At 27.9% G+C, this 23,708-nt stretch overlaps 1 protein-coding gene and 1 long non-coding RNA gene across 2 annotated transcripts in view; one reads left to right on the top strand and one right to left on the bottom strand.

Moving 5' to 3' along the window:
* Nucleotides 1-23,708, bottom strand: part of LOC149058090 (uncharacterized) — a 37,182-nt gene that overhangs the window by 10,601 nt on the left and 2,873 nt on the right. The gene's annotated exons all lie outside the window — the stretch shown is intronic.
* Nucleotides 6,493-23,708, top strand: part of LOC107173534 (bloated) — a 45,986-nt gene continuing 28,770 nt past the window's right edge. Inside the window, exon 1 of the mRNA XM_089220868.1 lies at nucleotides 6,493-6,743. Within this exon, the coding sequence (XP_089076994.1) occupies nucleotides 6,725-6,743 (19 nt within the window). The 5' untranslated portion in view covers nucleotides 6,493-6,724. The remainder of the gene's footprint in view (nucleotides 6,744-23,708) is intronic.

Genomic DNA, 23,708 nt, shown 5'->3' with positions numbered 1-23,708 from the left:
CTTCAGCTCTTGACGATTTTAGCAGAAGGTCAGTAGAGCTCATATAATATAAAATAAGGGTGGTTTTGTGAGTAAAAATTTATATGAACAGTATACATGACAAAATACAAAGACTCACACAGCTCCTGGTTTGAACATGTATTAATTATTAATCGTTTCATTGTTATCCCATTGCTGTCTAATACGCAAACAGTGGAGGTTGATGAACTACAATATGGTAGAGTTATGCGTACACTTTGAACGACACTTAATAATATTTTGAATTCACATTATATTATATTTTAATAAATAAAAAAATAAAAATAATTATCTTATGTAGGTACCTGCATTAAAATGTAATATGATATACACTCAAAAATACATTTCTTCTACAGTGGGTTACATCCAAAAGAAGTTGAACGGTCACAATTTTTTCCCGGGCAAGGCTGGAAGGGATAGTTAGTATATTGTATATATTATATAAGACAAATAACACTTAATCACTCACTCGTTCGGAGCTACATCTTAAGAACTATAAAATTTACGAACTTGCAATTTGGAACAATAGTTCTTTTTATGTTCTAGATGTGCAATTAGAAAGGATTCCCTCCTGATATTCTCATTCTCAATAAGAACTTTTTTTTGTTTATAAAATATGGTTGTTTTGTTTTTGGTTAGTCGGGTGATTAGGCACAAGCATGCATCAAATTGTCACGCTTATGGCCTCGAAGAAAGAAACTTTATCTTAAAACCAAATTTATGTATGTATGTATACTTGCTTGTATGCTCAAAAACAAGTCAATTAAGTTTGACGAAAATCTCAGATTCACATTTGTTTTTGAAAAAGACGTTGAAAAAGATGTTGGAAATGTCTAGAAACTAAGTAATTTAAACCACGTTAAAAAAAATATACCAAGTGCTAAATCCAATCCACGACTTATAAGGTTGTCCGTCTATAAGTTGAATTATTTCATAAAGCTGGGTACACTGACGCCAATTTATCCGTGAACTTCAGTACACTAAAACTAAAATACCCTTAAACCCTTATAACATATATATATATATATTATATGGCGTATATATTATGTAGGATTTGCCACACAAAAAAAAAACTGCACACGGGCGAAGCCGGGATATTCAGCTAGTAATATAATGTACGAACAATTTAATGTTATTAATTAATTATATATATTAATTAATAATTTTTATACACATTGTACCTACATTTTTTTCAACTGTTCGAATTAAAAACATACGCCCTGTATTGGGTGATTTTTTTGTTTATATTAAGTAAATTAGTTTGTATGCATATAGTATGATGGTTATGGCGTTTGGTCTGTTATTATTTACTATAGGGAGATAATAATATTAATAATGCATTTTTATTATTGTTATTATTGTTAATATTTATAATTACATAGTATTATAATAATTAACATAAACACATAATTATTTTAAAGTTATAACAATAAAATCAAGAGAGAGAGTTACTACATTAGATAATTTTTAACAGTATTTTTTTTAGAGAAGGCGCGTTTGTATTACTAATTTATTTTATTAAAACATAATTCAACAGTTCTGGTGGGTCAGCACCAAATAAAACTTACTCCAATAAAATATACATACTATTTAAATCCAATAATTTTAAATAGTAAATTAACATAAATTAATTATTTATTAAATATTTTGTAGTATGTGAATCCTGGTAATATCATTTTAGAGTCCAGATAAAGAATATTTAAGAATCGTTTTCTATGATAGACGCATATTATTGTTATTTCTTCTACAAGTAGTTTATCTACTATAGCCAGATTACCAGTTATATACTTATAATTATTATATTTAATGTTCTATTTAAATTTGTAGCTATAATGTGTATGTTAATAGTTTTTCAATGAATATTTTTCTACAACTCAAATATTTAAAATGAAGCAAACCTAACCTATATCATAAACATTATGCCGTTAAGTTAGGAATTTAAATTCCATTAATTTTAAAACACCAGTATAGTAAAATCATTAGATATTTAATTCATAATTACTTTTTGTAACTACCTATTCTGGTAGTTAAACGATTTGTAAAGTATTATTTTTACAATAAGCAATACCTAAGCACTAGTGATGTGGATTTATGAGAAATATTAGAAAAAATAAAATTGCCTAATAAGTTAAATACATTTTAAATAATATCCATTGACGGACTTCATAATAAAGTTATTTGATTTTTTTAAACAAAAAGTCAAGCCTGGGCATAAACGCGTTAAAAAGTTAAAAGTTAAGTTAATTTTAACTTTTTAAAATTTAATTTTCATAAACTTAATTTTTAACTTAACTTATTTTAATTGATATAAACTTAATCAATAACGAGTTACTTTTAATCAAATTCGAGTTAAGTTAATTTATAAAGAATTAAATAATAAATATAATGAAGTATATAGTTGGCTATATTCTCAAACAGTTTTAGACTTTTAGTTTCCTGAAAAAGTATTCAGAGTACATTCTTAAATACCATATTATTTTTATTTAATAATTTAAAAAAAAATGTATAATACTTGTCAGTTGTCTGTATTAGTGTGTTAATAAATCAAAAGATTGTATTTGTTTCGGCATTTTCAATTTTGTATTTTTTTCATACTTACTACATAATTATATTAATTCAATACCTATATATAGAAAAGCTATTGGCTATTTCCTGTGGTCAATAATATTTAGGATTTTTATTATTTATATAGATATTATATATATATACCTATATATAAAAAAAAATAACTTAACTTAAGTTAATAAGTTAATTGAAAATGTTCATATAACTTTTAACTTAACTGAGTTAAAAAAAGAATTAGATTAACTATTAACTTTAAACTTTTTAAAATGTTTTCCATTAACTTAACTTAACTCAGTTAAAAATTATCATTAACTTGCCCAGGCTTGCAAAAAGTCATATATAGATATCACGTATCAATGTGTTTTACAGATATAGTTTGCTATTATTTTTGGAAATACGATTTACAGGTGCATAACATTAAAAATGTTGTCTAAAAACTACTGCATTATTATATTATTATACTTATATAATATTATATACCAATATTATATATTTTTATAAATCGTTAAAAGAATACAATATTATTACTTCATCTAACGATTTTATAGTTTCGATTTTTGTGAAGTACAAAAGTTTAAAGCACAAATAACCAAATGATTTTAATAGATACCTACATGCACTCGTAGGATAACTAGTGGTAAAGATTATCAAAATATATCATTCAATATTATTCAAGTCGAGGGAACCGTAATCTGTAAAGCGTGTTGAAATTACGTATATAGGTATTAATATGTATTGTAGCAGTAGATAGGTACACGTTGTGCATTTTTACCCTAATCGCGCTATTGTATAGGTATTATTTTAAGTATATGACGTATACCTACGTGTATATTTTTGTCTGTGTGTATTTTGAAAATTGTTGATCACGTGAAATCCCCTAAAAGGCTAAAAATATAATATTATTCATAAAATAAAATGCTATTTAAAAAAATATAAATTTATGATTGACGTAACTGTTAAAATGCTTAATAATGTATTACATATTACTGTATTATGTAGTTGTGTTTCACATTCATGCCAATGGGTTTAATTAATGAACAAATCGGCGAGAAGAGGAAAAAATATCAAACATACATCAACAATTAAAAATATTGCCGAAAATAAATAATAAAAAGAACCGAAAAACGCATTTGTTTTTTATGCAAACATAAGTTCTAGATGTCGTTTTTTCTATACATTTCCTCAATGCTCTATGCAGTATAACAACAATAATGAAAAGCCATAGAACAATTATTGGATACGGTCTGTACCTACCGTATAGTTATATTTTCGTTCTTATACGATGTTTTTTTTCGGACGACATCGATTTTTCTGCAATTTCACTGTCAGTAATTTGCTGTGGCGTTGGCGGTTAAAATAAAATAAATCGAGTTTGGCGTTCAAATTTCGAAACCTAATTGACGGTATAATGATACAATATTATGATAACGCATATTTATACATAACCGTCGTGTAACTGTGATAAACGATGTGTTCATATACATATAAAACCTCCGTATACCAGTTCATATTCGTTGTAGTATATTATGTATAACGAATACGATGATTCTCATCCGACAGAAACCTTACACGTACGACGTACCTATATTATATTGTTATTAATTATCATTGATACCACCGGCGCTGTTGTTCACTGAAATATCACTACATTATAATATTTTACATACATATCACCTCGTCGGTGCTGTTAGAAGTCGGATACGTTTACATGTTTGATATTATTGCGTTAACCACCAACACCGATACAATAACAATATTGGTATTAGGTGGGTATAGATAGGTATATAATTAGTAATGCATGATAATATTTATAATATTGAATGATAATTCCTTTGAGGGGATGGGGAATTGTTGAACTGTACATCTGAATTCCTAACCTAAATCAAAATATATAAGACACAATCGGTACTATAGAAAATATTATAAATATTAATTTTAGTTGAAAATTATATGATTGATTTAGTACTTGAATTACGTTATTATGCGATGTGGCTAATTTAGAAATAAACGTAAAAACGTAAAAATGTATGTATTTATATTATTGTTTTGAAATTATATCATGTGGGTAATATTGTAGTCTTAGCTTTTCATTGATTTTGAAAAAATAATTTATTTCTATATTGCTATTATTAGTAGCATATGTCTCCGACAAAAAAACACAAACCAAATAATTAAAACAACAACAAATAATAAAACTAGGACTTATACGCCTGTTGATCTATTGAAAAAAGATTGCAATAAAAATAAAAACAAATTTGATGACAATAATTGGTGACCTATAATTCTTTTTTTTCTCCATTTTGGCATGGGTTTGGCCATAGCCCATATAGGCACACAATAGGTGCACGCTTAAATTGTCCATCCGTTTATGGCATCAGCGTAGTGTGTGAATTTCCTCAAAACCTCCCTTGTATTTCGTTATTGGGCATTCTTTTACTCTGTGCTTGACAGTTTGGAATTGGCCACAGCCCACAATCCCACAGACACATAAAGGAGATATCGCTATTCACCGTTTGTGTAATAGGTAATCATTACATTTTCGTTATTCAGTTTTAATGCGGTTTAAGGTAGTTCACAAGTTAAGTGGTAAATTAAAACCTGGTAAACTCGCTGTTGGATATTTGATCAGGGATGAATCCATATCTTGGACTCTATAACCATATCCTTTCCATTCAACCGGTGGATAATCTTCGGCCGTAGCTTTTTCTCATATCGAAATATCTAATGTCTTATATGGAGGGAGGTGCAGTTGTTGTATCTTTTTGTGATTTCCTATGTTATAGCAGTCATTGTTACCGAGTAATTTATCCGAAACTTCGCTTAAAATTGAATCAACAATTTCACGAAAAGAAACAGCACTATATGGCGGCCAAACGTGTTAAGAGGAGTTAGGACCTCTTGGCGCTTTCGGCAAAAAAATCTATACCAAAAATAGACTATTCCTTCTTCTATATTAATGTTTATTTATTTTAGAAATATGTCATTATTATTTGAATTGGAGTTATAATATATAATCAATCATGACTAAAGAGTAGATTTTTAGATTTTTGAAATTTTAAAATAATTCTAGTATGCTCAAGAAGCAAATCTTAAAACGTTTTCTTAATAATCGTTAAACTGGTAAAAGTGATTTTTTTACTTAAAAAAAATTAAGAATCTATATACCTACTAGTTAAAATAAAAATACATTAGGTATATAATTATATGTACTATTATGTTTACATTAACCTTTATAAATGTGTAATGTTTACATTCATCATTTATTAATTGCACATTTGCACATCATATTGTAATATGTTTAAAGTTGAAAATGATTTATTGTTGCAAACCTTTTCTTCGGTAAATATTTAAATGCAGTCCACTTCAAACAATTTTCCAAAACATCAAAATAACCACCAATTTAATTTCAAACAAAAAGTTCATTTTTAAATTAAAAACATTTTAATTCGTGCGTCGAAATATGTACAACTCTGCAGAAAATGAACAAATAATACAATATTTTTAATATCCATTAGATATTTGTTGAGCTGCATAAATTCAATATATATTTAAGTAAAAACCTAAAATCAGCTCTCTAGAGCAATTAACTTATGAATCATGTATTAAAAATTCAAATTTAATTTCCTACCGTCCACTGATGTCCATTAATACACGGGCTTTTCCTTCAAATCGGAGTACATTCGGTCGAATTTTTAAATTATTTAAAACTATTTTAGGCACAAACGATGGTATTATTTATTTATTGTTGTTCAACGAAGAATCGCTTCCATTAGAAAATTCTATCATCATTCATCACACAGTGCGCGCGGATGATATTGGTATTAAAATAATTGCGCTATCCAGTCGGCGGTCGCCGCGGCGCCGGAGTAGGGCCACACGCGGTCGGTTCAAACGCGCTCAGACAGCGGCGAACCAGTTTCAATACGGCCGGTCCGCGGTCCGGTGCAGTTGGCGCGCGCGCAGTTTCGGTGCGAGTGCAATATTCGTGCGCGGTCGTAGTTTTGAACGTCCTACGTGCGCGTATTGGTACAGTTTCTCGGGAGTTTTTTTTTTCTCATCATTTCTTCAACATTGTTCGCGTGCCAATTTGAAGAACATGGGCGAGAACTCTGATCGGCGTGGTCTCACGTTCGATCATTAAATGTTTCTAAGAGAACATGGTGAGTGTTAAGTTTTTCGACTGTACAACTATATTGCATATTATATACCTTTAATGCTTTCCAAGCTTTTGACCGATGTTTCATCGATTCCGTCAGAACTTTTTATACTAGACGATAGGTTACATCGATTCCGCCAGCATCTGTTCCGCTATATAGCGCAGGTAGTAGCAGCCTAAAAACCGGGCGATTGTAAACTCCACCGATTTACATGTAGTCGATTTTAGGGTTGGATTTATAACATGTAAATTCCACCGATACATTTTTTTTACCTGAACAAAAAAATGTAAATTCCACCGATACGTATTTTTGACCTAAAAGCACGTAAATTCCATATAAAAATCCAAATATACATCACTTTACATAAGCTCTATTAGATATTCAATAATTATTATATTATTTATTTTAATATTGTGTAAAAAAAAGATATAAGTATCTGAATATAATATATATAAGTAGTAAATCTGTACATAAATTATGTAGATACGTATTACTTTCGTAATGTTAATAATAATTATATATTTTTCTATTATTTCTATTTGATTTTTATACCTATGATTTTTTTTTTAAATTATTGTATTTAAATACGATAGATTTATTATAATTAGGGCCTAGATTTAAATGTAAATGTTAAAAATGCCATTTATATTTATTTTTTATACAATTTGTTATTTTAATTTGGAATTTATTAATAAAATATATTTATTACTTTATTGAAAAAAAAAAAATTGGAAAAATTGACTTGATGCTGCTATGAAAAAACATACCAGTGGAGTTTACATATTTTTTTCAGGTAAAATAAACGTATACCGGTGGAATTTACATGAAAAAAGGTCTAAAAAGGTCACAATCGGTGGAGTTTACATGCGCCCTAAAAACCATCTATCGATTCCGCCGGGGAAAAAGTAATCTTCCTGTTCAAAAACTATAGTTTTATAACGTCCCATAATATATTATAATAGCATATAGTATTTGAAAATTTGTCAAACGTTTGCGCGATTCGTAATTTAATTACTGCTGTCTGCTCGTGAATTTTTCCCTTCTCGAGGTGCATACCATCACAATCACCTGGCCGCCTGCTCATGAATACCAGCTGATAAATTATGTACACCTATTGATAATATTTTCATGTGGATGTATATTATAATAATATGTATAATATTATAATATACAACCGAGATTATTCGTGTTTTCAATCATGCAGCTCTCAAGAGTTGGGATTATACAAATCTGTGGTTTGGATAAAGCTTGTGCTTCTCGAGATCAATTATTTGTGTTATACATACAGGGCTTTAAATTATAGTTTTGGCGTATTTTACTAAAATCCTCTTTATTTAGAGTTACACTGTACTGCGTATAGCACTTATACATTTATAACATTGCATTTGGAGGTTCTTGAACGCTAGTAATATTGTTTAAAGCTCATTTTTACACATAAAGAATACCATAAAAATTGTTATTATTTTTAAAATAGTAATAGACAAGCTATTATTTGAAAGATTGAATGATTTGTCTTATTTTTTTTTTTTTTTTATGAATTAGGAGTCATTAAACTTTCAAATGATGATTACCTATAAATAACGTTAAATTTGTAAAAAACTATATATTTTTATAACTATAGCTAATAACCACCACTGCACAAAGATTCATATATTAAGATAAATGTGAAATTTAAAAACTCGTTGAACATTAATTTGAATTAAAAGAAACAATATGGTTATAAATATATAGGTATTGACTATATGCCTGCAAAAGTTTTATAAGTCTTATTAAGGATTTATAAAGAGAGATTACATAAAATCACTTTTAATATTAATGCTATGCATTAAACATATCTACAAAATATTATGTTTTAATTTTCAGCTTTTAATTAAAGTACTTTATATTTTTAATCGTATATTTATATTTTAAACATAGTTTTATATACAAACAAAAAAAGAAAATTGAATTCATTTAAATAAAAAAATTATTTATTTGTATGTTTTTTTTTTACTGAAATCCCTTCCCCGGAGTAATATATACATATGTCATATTGACATATTGTGCGTATATGTTAAGCTAAATTTTAATTAAATTTGAATCAAGTTGATTTTAAATAATTTAATAAATTTGTTATTAACTTGTATCTATAAATCTACAAAAGCATTTCGTAATTAGGTACTGCGAAGAAAATTTCTGCAGCTTATTATTCTTTTTTTTTAATTGCTAAATATCTTGTATAAGTATGGAACCATAAATGAATAAATAAATATTTTTGTATTATTGTGTATTAATATTATATTTAAAACGCGGATAATGATGTAATTTAAAAAATAATAATAATAATAATAATAATAGATTTACACAAAATAAATAATTGCCTATTATTTTTAATCCCTATTTAATAAATGATAAAAATCTTTGCAATATATGAGTCCTAATTTGGGCAAATAGTTTATACAGTTATTATAAAGATACAATAGACGGTATGTGTCTTACATACCCACGTTTAAATTTTGAGGTAATGCGTATACTCGATGAATGACAAGTTGAATGACCTATCCGAGTATACCCACATCAAAATTATCAATAAAAGTTTGCCAGCGGGTTTTCATTGGCTAAAAAATTGTTTAAACAAACACTGCATATGCAATGGATGTAAAAAGAATAAACGTCTTATTATTCATTAAAAATTAATACTCATCTCTTCCATTATTGTTTGTTTTTCTGATAAGAATAATAGACCCTGCAAATTTCTTTTTACTTTATATGAATATTTAATGAAGCCTTGTTCTTTAAGTGATTATCAGGTTGTGAATTTTTTTCATTATTCGTATTGCTTTTTGTTTGTTACTTTATTAGGCAGAAAAGTTCCGTCAACATTTGTTGAAGGTATTATTTAATATAAAATATAGACCAGAGGTGTTATATAACCTTTACCATCCTCGCGGTTCCTTCGTCTCTTCAAATTGTATTTACGCCATCAAATTATCAAATTATTAATGATCGAAAAAGATAATATTTTTTCTTATAAAAATGTATGTATTTAACATTTTAATCATCGTTGATTATATCACAAATTGATTGTTTTCCTCTTCTTAGTTATATTCCATGGCTCCCTTTACCAACACTCATGATGTTCTTTGAATCTTCATTACATGATTTAGCCTTACCTTAGCTATGCCTTTGCTATACCTCTGACCTCTGCTACTAGGACAACAGGATATAATAATACGAAATTGTTTTTCATATCTTTGCAACCTATGATTTATTATATAATATATATTTTAATATTTTACATACTAACATAAAAAACATTAATAACATCAGTATATTTCTTCTTATTCATAATAATTTTTCGTTTTGTTGAGTAATCTGCATTTTGCTGATTAGTGAGTTATGATTAGTTTTTGGGTTTTGTTATTAATAATATTTAAAATTTAAATTAACACGAATACATTTTATATGCTATATGGTTATAACTTATAAGTATTATATAATACCTATGATTGAAATATAGTGCGTAATAGCCGCCAATCAGTACCAGGTATAAATAGGTACCTCTTTATTTGTTTTAAACATAATAATTATTTAGATTAAGTTTTTTTAATTTGATTTTTCATAAATTTATAAAGTTCTTAAGTCATCAGTGAAAAACACATATGAATAATTGCCCACGTTGACATAAACATAAAATACGTAGGGTGTTAAAATAATATATAAATTGTGTGTGTACTTATCTATATTTATTCTTCGAGAAAATTACATTTGTATGATAATTGCATTCAATTCTGAATGTCCAGTGGAAAAAAAATAACGATAACAATAATTATATTTGTAGTAACAGATTAATATCTTTAATATATGAACGATAAAATCGTAACCGTGTACTGGACTCACATTGTAGTAGTACATCGTATTATATTATGTTTGCGTAGGCTTAAAGTGTTAAGTCTTGTCAGTGTATATTATATAGGTACACGACGATTTAGTAATTTGCGTCGTATAATATAATATAATATGATAATAATAATATTAATATAGTGTGTTACTGTGTTTGTGTACATGACGTGTGTACGCGTACATTAAATATATTAATTGTTATTGACGTTAAAGATCGTATCGAGCGGGCAACGTCAATCGCCAAATAAAGTACTTAGGTATAAACGCTTTCCGTCAGACCACCAAACCACTACGCCACCGTCATCTTGATGGACGGAAAATTAACTACTTTTGTGATGTTTTTAAGCGCCCGTCATGATACCATGATTGATGCGGTATACCGTCATGGCCCTTTGAGGTGAGCCTTTTAAAAAATGTCGCTTGACGTTAGCGATATTATTTTATACAATCTGCGACGAGTGTAAAATGCATTAATGCAATATATCATAATATAATACAAAGTGCAATAGTGCATGTATATATATATATAGTTAAGTAACGGGTCGTGTTGGTCTTAAAATATTGTTTTTTTGACACGTGACACTGTGTGAATATAGGCGCATATACAACGTGGGCCACAGAGATTTAAAAAACGGATATATACGTATTATATTCGTATACCTGTTTAATAACGTTATTAATTGGCTGTCGAGATAAGTGACATTTTCGGATACTATACCACGGAGAACAATAAAATAAAAACACCGTATTGGTAAACGAATCGAATCATAGACCGCCGGACGTCCGAATAATTTTGTGCACTATAACATATATATTTATGATGTATATACGCGTGCACGTCGATGAAGAAGCGTAGGCGCAGTCGCCTCCCGTGCGGACGAGCGGTTTTTTTTTCCAGTGTACAACGCCTCTGCACCACTTCTGACCGTCAAACAAAAATATTATATGCATAGAAACAACCATGAGCTGTTGCAGGAACAGAGTCTATACGATGTACCTCATCTGGAATAATGGCAAATCAATTATGTCAGACGGGGTGGCGGCGGTGCAGCACGAGTTTATCCGATAGTCCCGAGACTATATTCAAATAATAAACATAATAATATATAATATGTTACCAATATGCGCGCGTGCTTCGAAAGGTCACGTTTTTCTATCCCTACATGGCATAATAGACATAATATAATATATACATATACGTTACCTATATTATATATTATTCCATATTGTTTCGCTCAAAAATATATATATTCGTAATTCGTGCTGATATACCGTATTAGGTTTATCTATGTATAATTAGGGCGGGTGTAGATGAATCCACAGTCTACGAATATGTTCGTTATTGTTGAGGGCAGAAAACACCAGCAGTCAGCAATCCCAAAATTCTATATTAACTGATCCTGATCAATTATTAATATTGTTTTATTTTTATCAGTTATTATCGATATTATTATTTTTATTTTTTTTCATTATAGTTAAGTATGGAATAGACTTGTTTAAAACTATATTGAACTGGTTCAATTTATCGTATTGGTTATAATTATTACCGCATTGGTGTAAATATAAAATACATGGTATAAACTAATCATTTATTATAATTTATGAATCAAGGTTAAGAATACGAATTAATTTTTATATTTCGTTTTTTTTTTCAAAGTAAATATTGAAAATAGTCAATATTGAGCCGTAAGACAAAGAAATATTTTTTCATAGGACCAACTTTTTAGCTATTTAATTATTTCAATTAAAAACTTCCAGAAATCAATTTCATAAATACATTGTTTATGTCTTATCCATCTTATATACTTTAATATTTATTATACTTCACTATTTTCCTTATTATACTACCTATAGTATCTATATAATGGTTGCATTTAAAGATCTTTAACTATTATATACCATCGTATACCTATAGCAGGACAACATTTTTCCTGAAAATTAAAACAATAATTATATAAAGAATTATTTCATCTTTATACTTCTAACTACCAGAACCCCTAAACTTCCTTTGAATTATATTTTCGATAGAACCATACTAACATTACAGACATAGAATTCATTAATTTTAATTGGTACCTATATTTTGTATTTGCAATCAGAAATGTATTGATCCCCATTTATACCATTTTTGCACCGACCTTTAATGAACAGCAGTTATGGTTCGAGAACGCAACTTTTCTCGACGAAAGATCTCTGAGAACTAATATATTCACATCACAGGACATAAGTATATTGGTTTAAACATTAACGCAAACACGTTCTACAATTTAAGTAGGTACCCACCTACGAAATTATATTAATATATAGGGCCCATAAGTGTGCAATTTTGTCACTGTTACGCCTTACGCGTCTGCATATTATTATCATACGTAATAATACTTACATTATGCATACAATTATATTAACTCTGTATAACTATAGTCATTACAAACGGATAGTTGGACTAAACGTATTTTCTGGTTCCTATAGCTCGTGTGTCTGATGTGACTATAATTTCGTAAGTAAGTATAATATAAGTCCATTATATTATTATAAATTGTACTTTAATCCGAACGAACGTTACGTGACTCTCGCGTCGGTTATTTACTATATATAGGTACATATAAAATTAAAATAGGTAATAATATAATAATAGAATGGGGCATGGGGCACGGTGGTTGGTCACAGTCACTAACGTGTTCCAAGACAAAGCAACAGCAGACATCGCTGGCTCCCAGATGAGTGAACACTCGGTTTTTATTAGTGCGAGGAATCCTGGCCCGGTGATATATAGGTTATAGGTACCTACGTGTTCCAAACCAACCATACCCTCCCACACAGTCAAAAATAGCTAATAACCATACAGTTAATGCCTATAATTGTTATTTTTATACAAAAATTAGATAGGTTACTAGTAAATCAAGTAGAAAATAAATTAATAAAGTTATTTAAAAGCGTTTTTAATATGAGTAATATCAATTGTTAAATTATATAAATATTTTATTTTAAATATAAATTAATGCTAACTACTATTATTATGTAACTACAATCAAAATTACCAGAAGGCAGAAATCAGTGGTGTATTTATGGGGGTGGCTGAGCGGGCTTCAGCCCCCCCCCCCCGAAATCCAGGAATTGTTTATGAAGTCTGCTTATTATGTCCTATCAGATGTAAATTTTCTAACTCAAATAGGCTGAATTGGAAATTTCAGTTGGAGAAAATACCTCAGCCCTCCCCCAAAAAAATATCTAAATACGCCCCTGGCAGAAATATAGGTAGATTGACAGGTACATAACTATTTAAAACTATGATCGTAACTTATCAATAAACTGCATTGATTTTTTTTTAATGAACGTACAAAAAAATGAAAATGTTAGGTGTAATAATGCGTAAATGCGTAATTACCATAGTAATACTAGGTATGTAAGCCATTTGTGAATTGCAATATTCCTATTAAATTGAGATCCAACTTGAGATTTTTTAATATGATTTTTTATATACAATTTTAAAAAGATGAAAATAGTTCGTTAAAATCTGTTTTATTGTTTTCGTTATAGATTTACATGATATTTCAATTAAATTTTTAAATACATAATTTATTTATTAATATGGATTAAAATATGATAAACATTGTTTATGGCACATTTACTACCCATGTATTATAATAATTGAATATGGTTAAGGAGGTAGGTAAATAATAATTAATTAATGAACAATGCCTACAATTTAAATTGATATATCACTTTATTATCACTTATTGAGTTTACTTTATGCAATAGACTAATGAGTACGACTATACGAGTATATATACGTGATAATATGAATGTCTACATGTGTATAAAATATACATTCGAAAAAAAATCATTCCTGCATATAACTTTGTACCTATATGAAGTTATGATTTTCCAATAGTAAGCATTATTCGTTGGATAGTTCAAAAAATAATTGTTTACACAAATTAATTGTTTTATTTTGTGGTATTTTTTTAACACCTATTCTCTCGATGACCTTAAAATCACGTTAAATAGCTCATAAATGGTTTGAATCAGTGTATCCGTTGATCGTTCTAATGTTTCGATAGAGGGCAAGTATAAAAATACAGTGTAGTTAACACGTTGGTCTCATAACAAGTAACAACGATAAAAAAATCTGATCATATGAGTATATTATTCAGTATCCACAAGTCCCTATACAAGCCCTGAGGGAATATGATAATGTTGATTTGCCAATTAGCGTCTGCCGTAAAATTATACCGGTCTTGTTAATATAAAATGGAAAAAACACAATGTATAATTTTCCAAGGTCTACAGAATTCTAAGACGTTTTACAGTATAATGATGCATTAAATTCATATGAAATTTCAAATTGATATAATTGGAGGATCGACCAATCATATATTGAAATCAAACACGATTAGTTTTATGGTAGGTAATATTAATTTTCAGCTATATGTTATAATGAAAAAACTTGTAAGTTTTGCTTTAAATGGTCGATTGTATCAGATTTTTTTCAATTCATAGTGAATACTTAATAATATAATAGATAAACATTTAACTAAAATACAATAGATCGTATTTTATTGTTCCCTAATGCCCTTCAAATATAGTAACATTAAGCATTAAGAAAGACACCATAAGTCTGATAAATCAGATAATATCATAGGTACAGAAATCGTTAAATTTATGACAATGACTCAAAGTATTCAAAATGAAAAAAAAACGATGACTTTAGAAAATTGTTTAGAAATAAATAATCATAATAAATTGAAAACACTTATATAAATAATTAAAAATATAATTTCGAATCAATTTACAATATAAATGCCTATTAGGCATGTGCTTTATGCATATAATTACAAAAAAACAATCGTGTATTTAAATATTAGACTACTACAGAATATCGTATAAAAAATTTAAAAAAATTAAAAACTGAAAAATTACTTTGAAATATAAAGTAGTAGTACAAAGCAGTACAAATTTTTACGAAATGAATGTAATTATAATTAAACCACTCTAAAAGAGAGAAATAAACGATTTATTTCCTTTGTTCGCCGTAAAAATGTATTTAAAAAAATTATATATTATTAACCTAGATAAATTAATTTTTATGAGATTTTTTATTTGCATTGTTTTTAATATTAAACTTTTTCTATTTATAGCTTTTTATTAATCAAGTTATAAAGATATAAAATTATTTTATATTCCATTAAAAAAAAAAAAAAAAATGATATATTTTAGTTGACATACATTTATCTATCTATCTATCTATATATATATACATTTAAATTAATTAAAATACTATTTATCCTGTTATACTGTTATAAATATTTAAATTTTATGAAGTATATTCGATATTTTTAATATCATATTCTAGACTATTATTGTTAAAATTATCTTTATAACCTAAAATGACTTTATATCATTAAATTAACTATTAAAAACTGTTCTAAACACAAATTATAAATTTAAATTCATAAATTTCAGTTTGAAATATTATCGAAGACTTTATACAAAGCATAAAAGAATACTTTGTATCAAAACATACCTATAACTTATGTAGAAATACTTCTTGAATACCTATATTATGGCCGTACTATACCTATGTAATATTACAGCGGCCTGCATGTAGTATGTTTTTATTTTTTCATATAAGAGCGTATCTGATCACTTAATAGTCGTAAGTATAGGTAGTCAGGTAAACTTAAAGTAAAAGTATACCTTTACTACCTCTACTCCTACCTATTTGCTCATTTATTAATCATACATATAGTTAGGTTAGGTAACGTAAAAACGGTTTTTAAACCATAATTTTGACAAATTCAAACAATAAGAACATAATATTAGGTTTATGTTGTATAAATAAATTAGTAATATAATATTAATTAATTTAACATTTATAAGTTTGTATATTTTTCCTCGTTTACTATAATATTTACTCGATTTTAAATTCTATTCGACGATCTACTCAGCCGCGGTTAGTTTTATTACACTTATGACATCATCAAAGCGCGCTGCGTACTACAACGGCGAAACACATTAATTAGCAGGGTGGGCGTGCATTTCGTAGGATCGGGTTTATCTTTTAGCGTTTATGTAAATCAATATGGGTCTCCGACAAACCTACACAGTGTTAACGGTACTACAAAATATATAATGTGTATATTATAATATATTTATGAATACGCTTTTCCCGATATAAAAGAATCTTGCACGTGTCTATGTAATGTACGAATGTACCTAATATAATGATAATAATAATATTATCCTGGAGCAACGCGGGACTGACGTCAGGCCGAAGTGTTTTGTTATAAATAATAATGTATACAAACAAAAAAACAGGACACGTCGTCCAGTGTACCTATATACCCACCTAAAACAATGTATAAATATCAGGATTCAGGATACGATCGTGATTTTGTATCTTCATATCTTACCGTTGAAAAAATATAAACACGATAACGACAATACCCGAACGGAAAACGTATTTGGCATAACGTTAATCAATGAGCAGCTATGGCGTGATTTTGAAAATATTGATTATTAATAACGTTTCAGCGTTGGACACTTTCTGAATTTCAACTAACCATGGTTGTCATCGTCACCGCACACGCCGTTCAAACTTATCACATACACTCGAAATATTGTGATAAAATGTCTAGAAAAAGAATCTGTCATCAGACATCCCCACGGCACGGTTCACCAAAAATTATAATAGATAATGTCGTTGAACTCTGCTGTAAATACTCGTATTTACACATGCAAATAAATATAAGACATTGGTATTTATGTAGCCTAAGAGTACCAATACATTCCGTATTCGGATTTCCACAGTGATTCAAAAGTGAAAATTTAATTTTGGTTAAACTTACTCAAATTTATTAATTAGTTGTTTATCACTAATTAATAAAATTGTAGTACTTCAAATCAGAACATAGGTACACAATACTAAAAAATTATGTATAAAAGGTTACACATTAATTATTTGTATATTTACACAATTTTCACTTTTAAGTGATATTGATACATTATGCCTCATTACCTAATTATTTCTTACTGTATTTGTAAAATAGTATCACTATGTTTGTTAACATTTTAATCGTTAAACTGTAATAGTCTGTACTGAAAATAAAAATATAAAAATAAAAATTAAAGTGATATTTATTGTCATTTGTTAAATCACGAACAATTTTTATTGAATTACGCGACTAAGATATGAAATAATTGTATTTAAAAGTTTGTATTGACCTATAATGTTACTTTTTATTGTTTTAAAAGTAATTTACAGCATCGAATAATTTCTATAATGCTTTACTGATGAAATATAAAGCATTTTATTACTAAATAAATCTAATAAACTTTAAAAGCAATGTAATTTTTTTTTTCGAATAATTTTATTATAGTAGCAAACACTGTTGTGTCATTACTCCTTTAATATTTAATAATGTAGAGAAAATGTAATTATTATTTATTTTATTGGCTGGTTTAGTAACGTACTAATAGTTTTTGAATTTGAATCATAAATCTTATATTCTTTTATTCCAAGTTTTGAATGTACTAACAAGTGATTAGCCACTGTAAGTTTAAAAACATTTATGTATGAAATAATGGTCTATGTAAGCTTTAAATAAATAATTAATTTCGTAATATTCATTTTAAATATATTGAACTGTTTATTTTCATTAGTAAGTACTAAGTAAGCTAGATTGCATATTGTATAGAGTTATATATTTGTAGAGCTTAAAATGATTAAAAATACTTATTATGTGTTTTAACTTTTTAGTAATAATAAAAAAACTAAGTATAGTTTAATTGGAGTACAAATAATAATAAATACTAAATAAAACTTCAAAAATAATTTTAAATGAAATAATAATAAAATAATTAAATGAATATATCTGGAAAAGTTACATACATTTTAATGGCAAGTTTAGTGATAAAGGTAGTAATATTTCTTATGAAATGTTAGTTTATATATACTAGCCATTTTAAGTAGGTACTTAGAGCAATCGAACATGGGTGTAACTTGGACAATTTGTATGGAGAGAGTGAGTAACTTTACTTTATGTCAGGATAACCATATGTATATATATGATATTTACTAAATCTTTAGTACAACACAATATTTGAGCTAAATGTTATTTTATATAATAACATTAATATGTATAGTTTATTTTAAGTATAAATAATAATAAATAATAAATAAAACTGAATTGTTTAGCTTAAAATGTATTTCCTATGAAAATATTCTGCCTACTAATTTTGCACCCACATATTATTATCGTCTAATATATTGAATTTATTAAAAATTTTATTTTTTGAATTTTTAAATTTAATTTGTTAAGTAACCTACTATTGCTACTTCTATAACAAGAATCATCTTTTCAAAATTGTTATGCAATTTAAAGACTGAAATGATAGAAACTAATCTGTTTTTTAGTAAATTATGATGGATTAGATCTATCAACATTTATCAACATTCAAAAGAGATATTTACCTACTTAAAAATGTATACGGAAATGGTAAAATCTCATTTTAAAAATAAGTTAATAAATATAAAATAGGTATAACATTTTTCTATACTTTATCGTTTAAAATATGCAATATACTTTCCTGAATAATAACCCCTACAAATCGATTTCCTGACTTTATTTGAAAAGAGAGGACGTCAAGAGGCACCCCGTTTTCCACCAGTTTATGCCCATGACTTTGATTGGATTTTATAATGGTTATTTGTTTTTGTTGTGTACTTGTGTACCAAGAAAATGCTGATATTTGGCACAGATAAACAGATTGAACGTTTGAGTGGCTTTAGCATTTGATACTCAATTGATCGTTATAAGCACACCCCTGCAAATTCTCATACCATTATATAACCATGTAACCATAGTAACACAGTGGAGCCTCGACAACTCGAATTGGTTGTGGGCGAAAAAAAATTCAACTTATCGAAAATTCGATTTAGAGGTTTGAGTTATCGAGGTTCCACTGTATATGCAACTTCAACATTTTTACTAGGGTTTGTAAATAGTGGATTTGTTTCCAAAGGAAAGGTTTGAGTGACTTAAATTAACATATTATGTATTTTTATTGGTTTAAAGTTTAACTTTTTATTTGTATTGTTGATAAATTTATATTTTATACTTATTAAATATATTTTAATGATATATCTATACATATTATAGTAAAAAAAACAAAATTTACTAATTCGTTTAATTAAGTATTATTAAATTAAAATATTATTTATTTTTATAACATTGTGACACGTTAATAATTTTAGTCCTTGGAAATTACTTAGTGTCGTTTCCAAACGCGTAATGTAGGAAGGTTAGTATAACTACGCTTCTACAGCATTAACTACAATAAATCGACTTGCGTTTACTTATAAGTGCGTCGTATCTATAGGCTATAATGTACCTATATACTCTGAAGAAATATATAAACTCATATTGTGCATCATAAAAAGAACATTGGAAATATTGCAAACAGTAGCGACAGGACGCAATACTATCAACATTGTCAGTATTATATACCTACATCGATTAGGCATACATAAAATGATCATTTTGCGTACACATGATGCACGTATACACGTATACGCATATATGTATAAACTTATATTGTATATATTAATTTCTATAGGTATAAGATTTTATATGCCCTTGTCACGGTCGTCATATGTATATAATGCATAAAAAATGCGGAGGCGTTTGTTCTACAGTTTGCCTATACTTACCACGAGCACGTATTTTAGAGTCGTATTATATAGAACTATACAGCTGATGTCGATCGTCTCCCTCACAGATCACTATATATATATATGCGCACATTCGTATAATATAATATTTTATTGTAATATAATTATTATAACATGCCAGATCGTCTACCTACACCTGCCACACCCACCAGCGTCAATTTGCGTGCACATATATACCTATGTTGCAGTCGAGCAATAGAGTGTAATAATGTTTTCATTATTTAGATTTGGGTAGGTACCTACGCCGACCTTGAAAGGCCTAAAGCTACCGAACTTGGACGAGAAAATAAATATTGTCGACCTGGCATGCCTACGGCCTACCATTATTTTTTTACCATACAATTACCTATACGGTATTCAATCTGAATGTATATACTTATAAGATAAACGGTATACCAACTTGTACCTACATGCAAAATGTGTTAAAAGGACCTTATCGAGAGATGAATACAATACATTATTTTACTGTTACTTTTATTGAAAAATGGAGAGATGGAAATATATAACATAATGCTGTTTAAAATTGAGCATTAATACACATGATAATTGCTGTAAAAAAATTAGTACAATATTGTTGGAAAGTGTAATGTCAAATATAATTCATTTTTTTGGATTTTAATTCATTGCAATTTGTTTCAATAAGTTTTTCGATGAAACGTTTCAATTGGACTTATATACGTCACAACTTGTATAAGTGTCCATATATAATTATTTATTATTATTATATTATAGGTACGTAACTGGTGTCTAGTATATGCCACGCGTACGGTGAACTACATACCTACTCAACGGCTTCGCTGATTATTGATTTCCAATTAACCAGATCTCAATTATTTATTGTAACAAATTCAAACATAATTCGTTGCGAAATCTAAGAAAGAAAATATCAAGATAGATCGGTTGGTTCAGGGTTTCTATATTAGTAGGTATTCGAAGAGAATCAAATTACCATTGTCGATTAATCTTCTGTCAACATTTTTCAGTAAAAATATTTATACTCAAACGTCATTTGATAGCCATAAAATATATCAGAGAAAATATACAACAAAAATTTCATACAAAAATGCAATGTTAATGCAGGGTTTAAAAAAATGATATAGATACTCTTATTATTTTAAAACGACTTTATCCGAGAAGGAAATTGTATGTACTATAATATATTATATTATATTGTAATAAAAAAATTGTTTTCTGAGAAAAAATCTAATAATATTTACATTAAATTTATAGACTTATACATACAGTACCTTATTGTCAAACGAATAAATTCATTTTATTTAAAAAAAAATATATTTGAATTTGTCTATATACTAACAATAACTCATTAATCATTATACATAGATACTAGAAAATGTATGTATATTGAAGAAATACTTCCATATAATTCTATACATTTAAAATGAAAGGAAATGACAATAAATTGTATTTTTGATGAATAAAAATGAGTTTATACAAGCTCGATTTTCTATAATATAACACTACTGTTGTGAATTGTAATTGCTAATGTACATAATTGATTGCAAGATATTAATCATGTTACGCAGATCACAAACAGGTGAAATTATATAGATGTATCTGCAATTTGGGTTAGGTAAGGTTTGTCTACTAATGTTGGCCTAACCAAACATAGAATAGTTACAGAAACAAGATATATTATAAAATAATAGAAATTATCATTTAAAAGTAAAAATAACTCTAAAATCCATCTTTATATATTCCCATTTACAGTGAAACTTGTCTTAACAAACACCTCAATTAGCGGACAAAATAATAAGGTCCCGGAAAAAAAAATAAGCGTTACCAAAAATCGTTCTATGACGTTCTCCTGTCTATAACAGACACTTTTGATGGTCTCGTGAGTGTCCCTTAGGTTTCATTGCATTTATTGGTACTAAATGTTTTTTTATTTTTTAAGCGTAGCTACCTTAATCATTTACTTAAAATGTAATTCTAACTATAAAATAATTGCCCGTGTTTTAGACAAATAATTAGAAATTTATATTTTATATACTATATAATATAATGTATGATGATAATATAATATATCATAAATATTATCATAGTTGTGTTGAGTACCTGGTTATGAGAACACAATAGCATAAGAATTTTTCCAGCCTTGTTTTTTCCAACTTTTGTTAAGTTTCTCAAAAACATTTTCACAACCAGCAAGTATAGGTATGATACGCGAAAGCAATTTCAGTATTCGCATACTTATGTCCTATTTATATATTATATGTATAATATATTATATATATCATTATATATGTGTGACGCCGATATTTTATTATATTGTTCGTATTCTTTCGTCACAAATGATCGATAGTTTCGCAAAAATATCATAACAGACGTGATATTGATAGTTCCATGTAGTATAGGTAAGTACCTACATGCTATTGTGCATGATATTATTATATACATCAGCTGTTGCGGTCATCGATTATAGAGCTAAAATCTTAACCCACGTGCATCAGAATCTCGATGGCGTACGAATGTGGGACAACTATGTCGCTGCAGTTTTCAGGGACGAATCGCGTGTTATTACAGTACAATATTATTGTAATATAATAATATCATTATAATAATACGCGTGTGTGCATCTTTGTCTTAAACGCGCAATAGGCCTGCCATGTGCACTCAACATATTATAATAATACATTATTGCGCGCGTGACATTCATGAACGCCCATCCGTCTGCAGCAATCAACTGTTTCCGTAGGGCATGCAAACCGCAGGAGGTGGAAAAATGTAATAGTTTTATTATTATTATAATTTTGTTTTACAAAGCAAATTGTACCAGAGTCGGAAAATTGATGACTCGTTTTCTCTCTCTCTCTCTCTCACTGCACTTAAAATGTATCCATATTATATTATCTAGGTATTAGGTATGCATTATGCAGCTATACTACACACCAAGGCCGATGATGTTATCCACTACAAAAAAATAGATCATCAACGCGTTGGGCATGCTTGTAATGTAATTGAAACCCATAAAGATAACGCTAAACCGCCTAAACCATATTATTTAGCTGCCGTATACGCACCTCTAATATAAACCTATAATTATTATACAATTATACTCGAGCAGCGTGAAATAGTTAAAAGCGTTTTTTCCGTATAATTTTCGGGGATTTTGTTAATGGCAAAAAAATCACTGTTATCTGATGACGAAGGGCGATAATCGGGTAATGTGATCTAAAGTCTTAACACATAAAACTTTATATAACTAAAGTAATTTTATTGGATATACGCGAGCATATAGTGTACTTATGGTATAATATTTCATGTAAGATATATTATATTTCGTATAAACCTATTATTGTTATTGTATTTTTTTTTTTTTATCGTAGTGGAAT

The sequence above is a fragment of the Diuraphis noxia genome, unplaced genomic scaffold (assembly GCF_037042655.1).
Source record: "Diuraphis noxia isolate RWA-SAM2 unplaced genomic scaffold, SU_Dnox_SAM2 contig0002, whole genome shotgun sequence".
NCBI lineage: Eukaryota > Metazoa > Arthropoda > Insecta > Hemiptera > Aphididae > Diuraphis > Diuraphis noxia.
The sequence above is the reverse complement of the archived record's forward strand: the minus strand, read 5'-3'. Positions and strand labels throughout refer to the sequence as shown.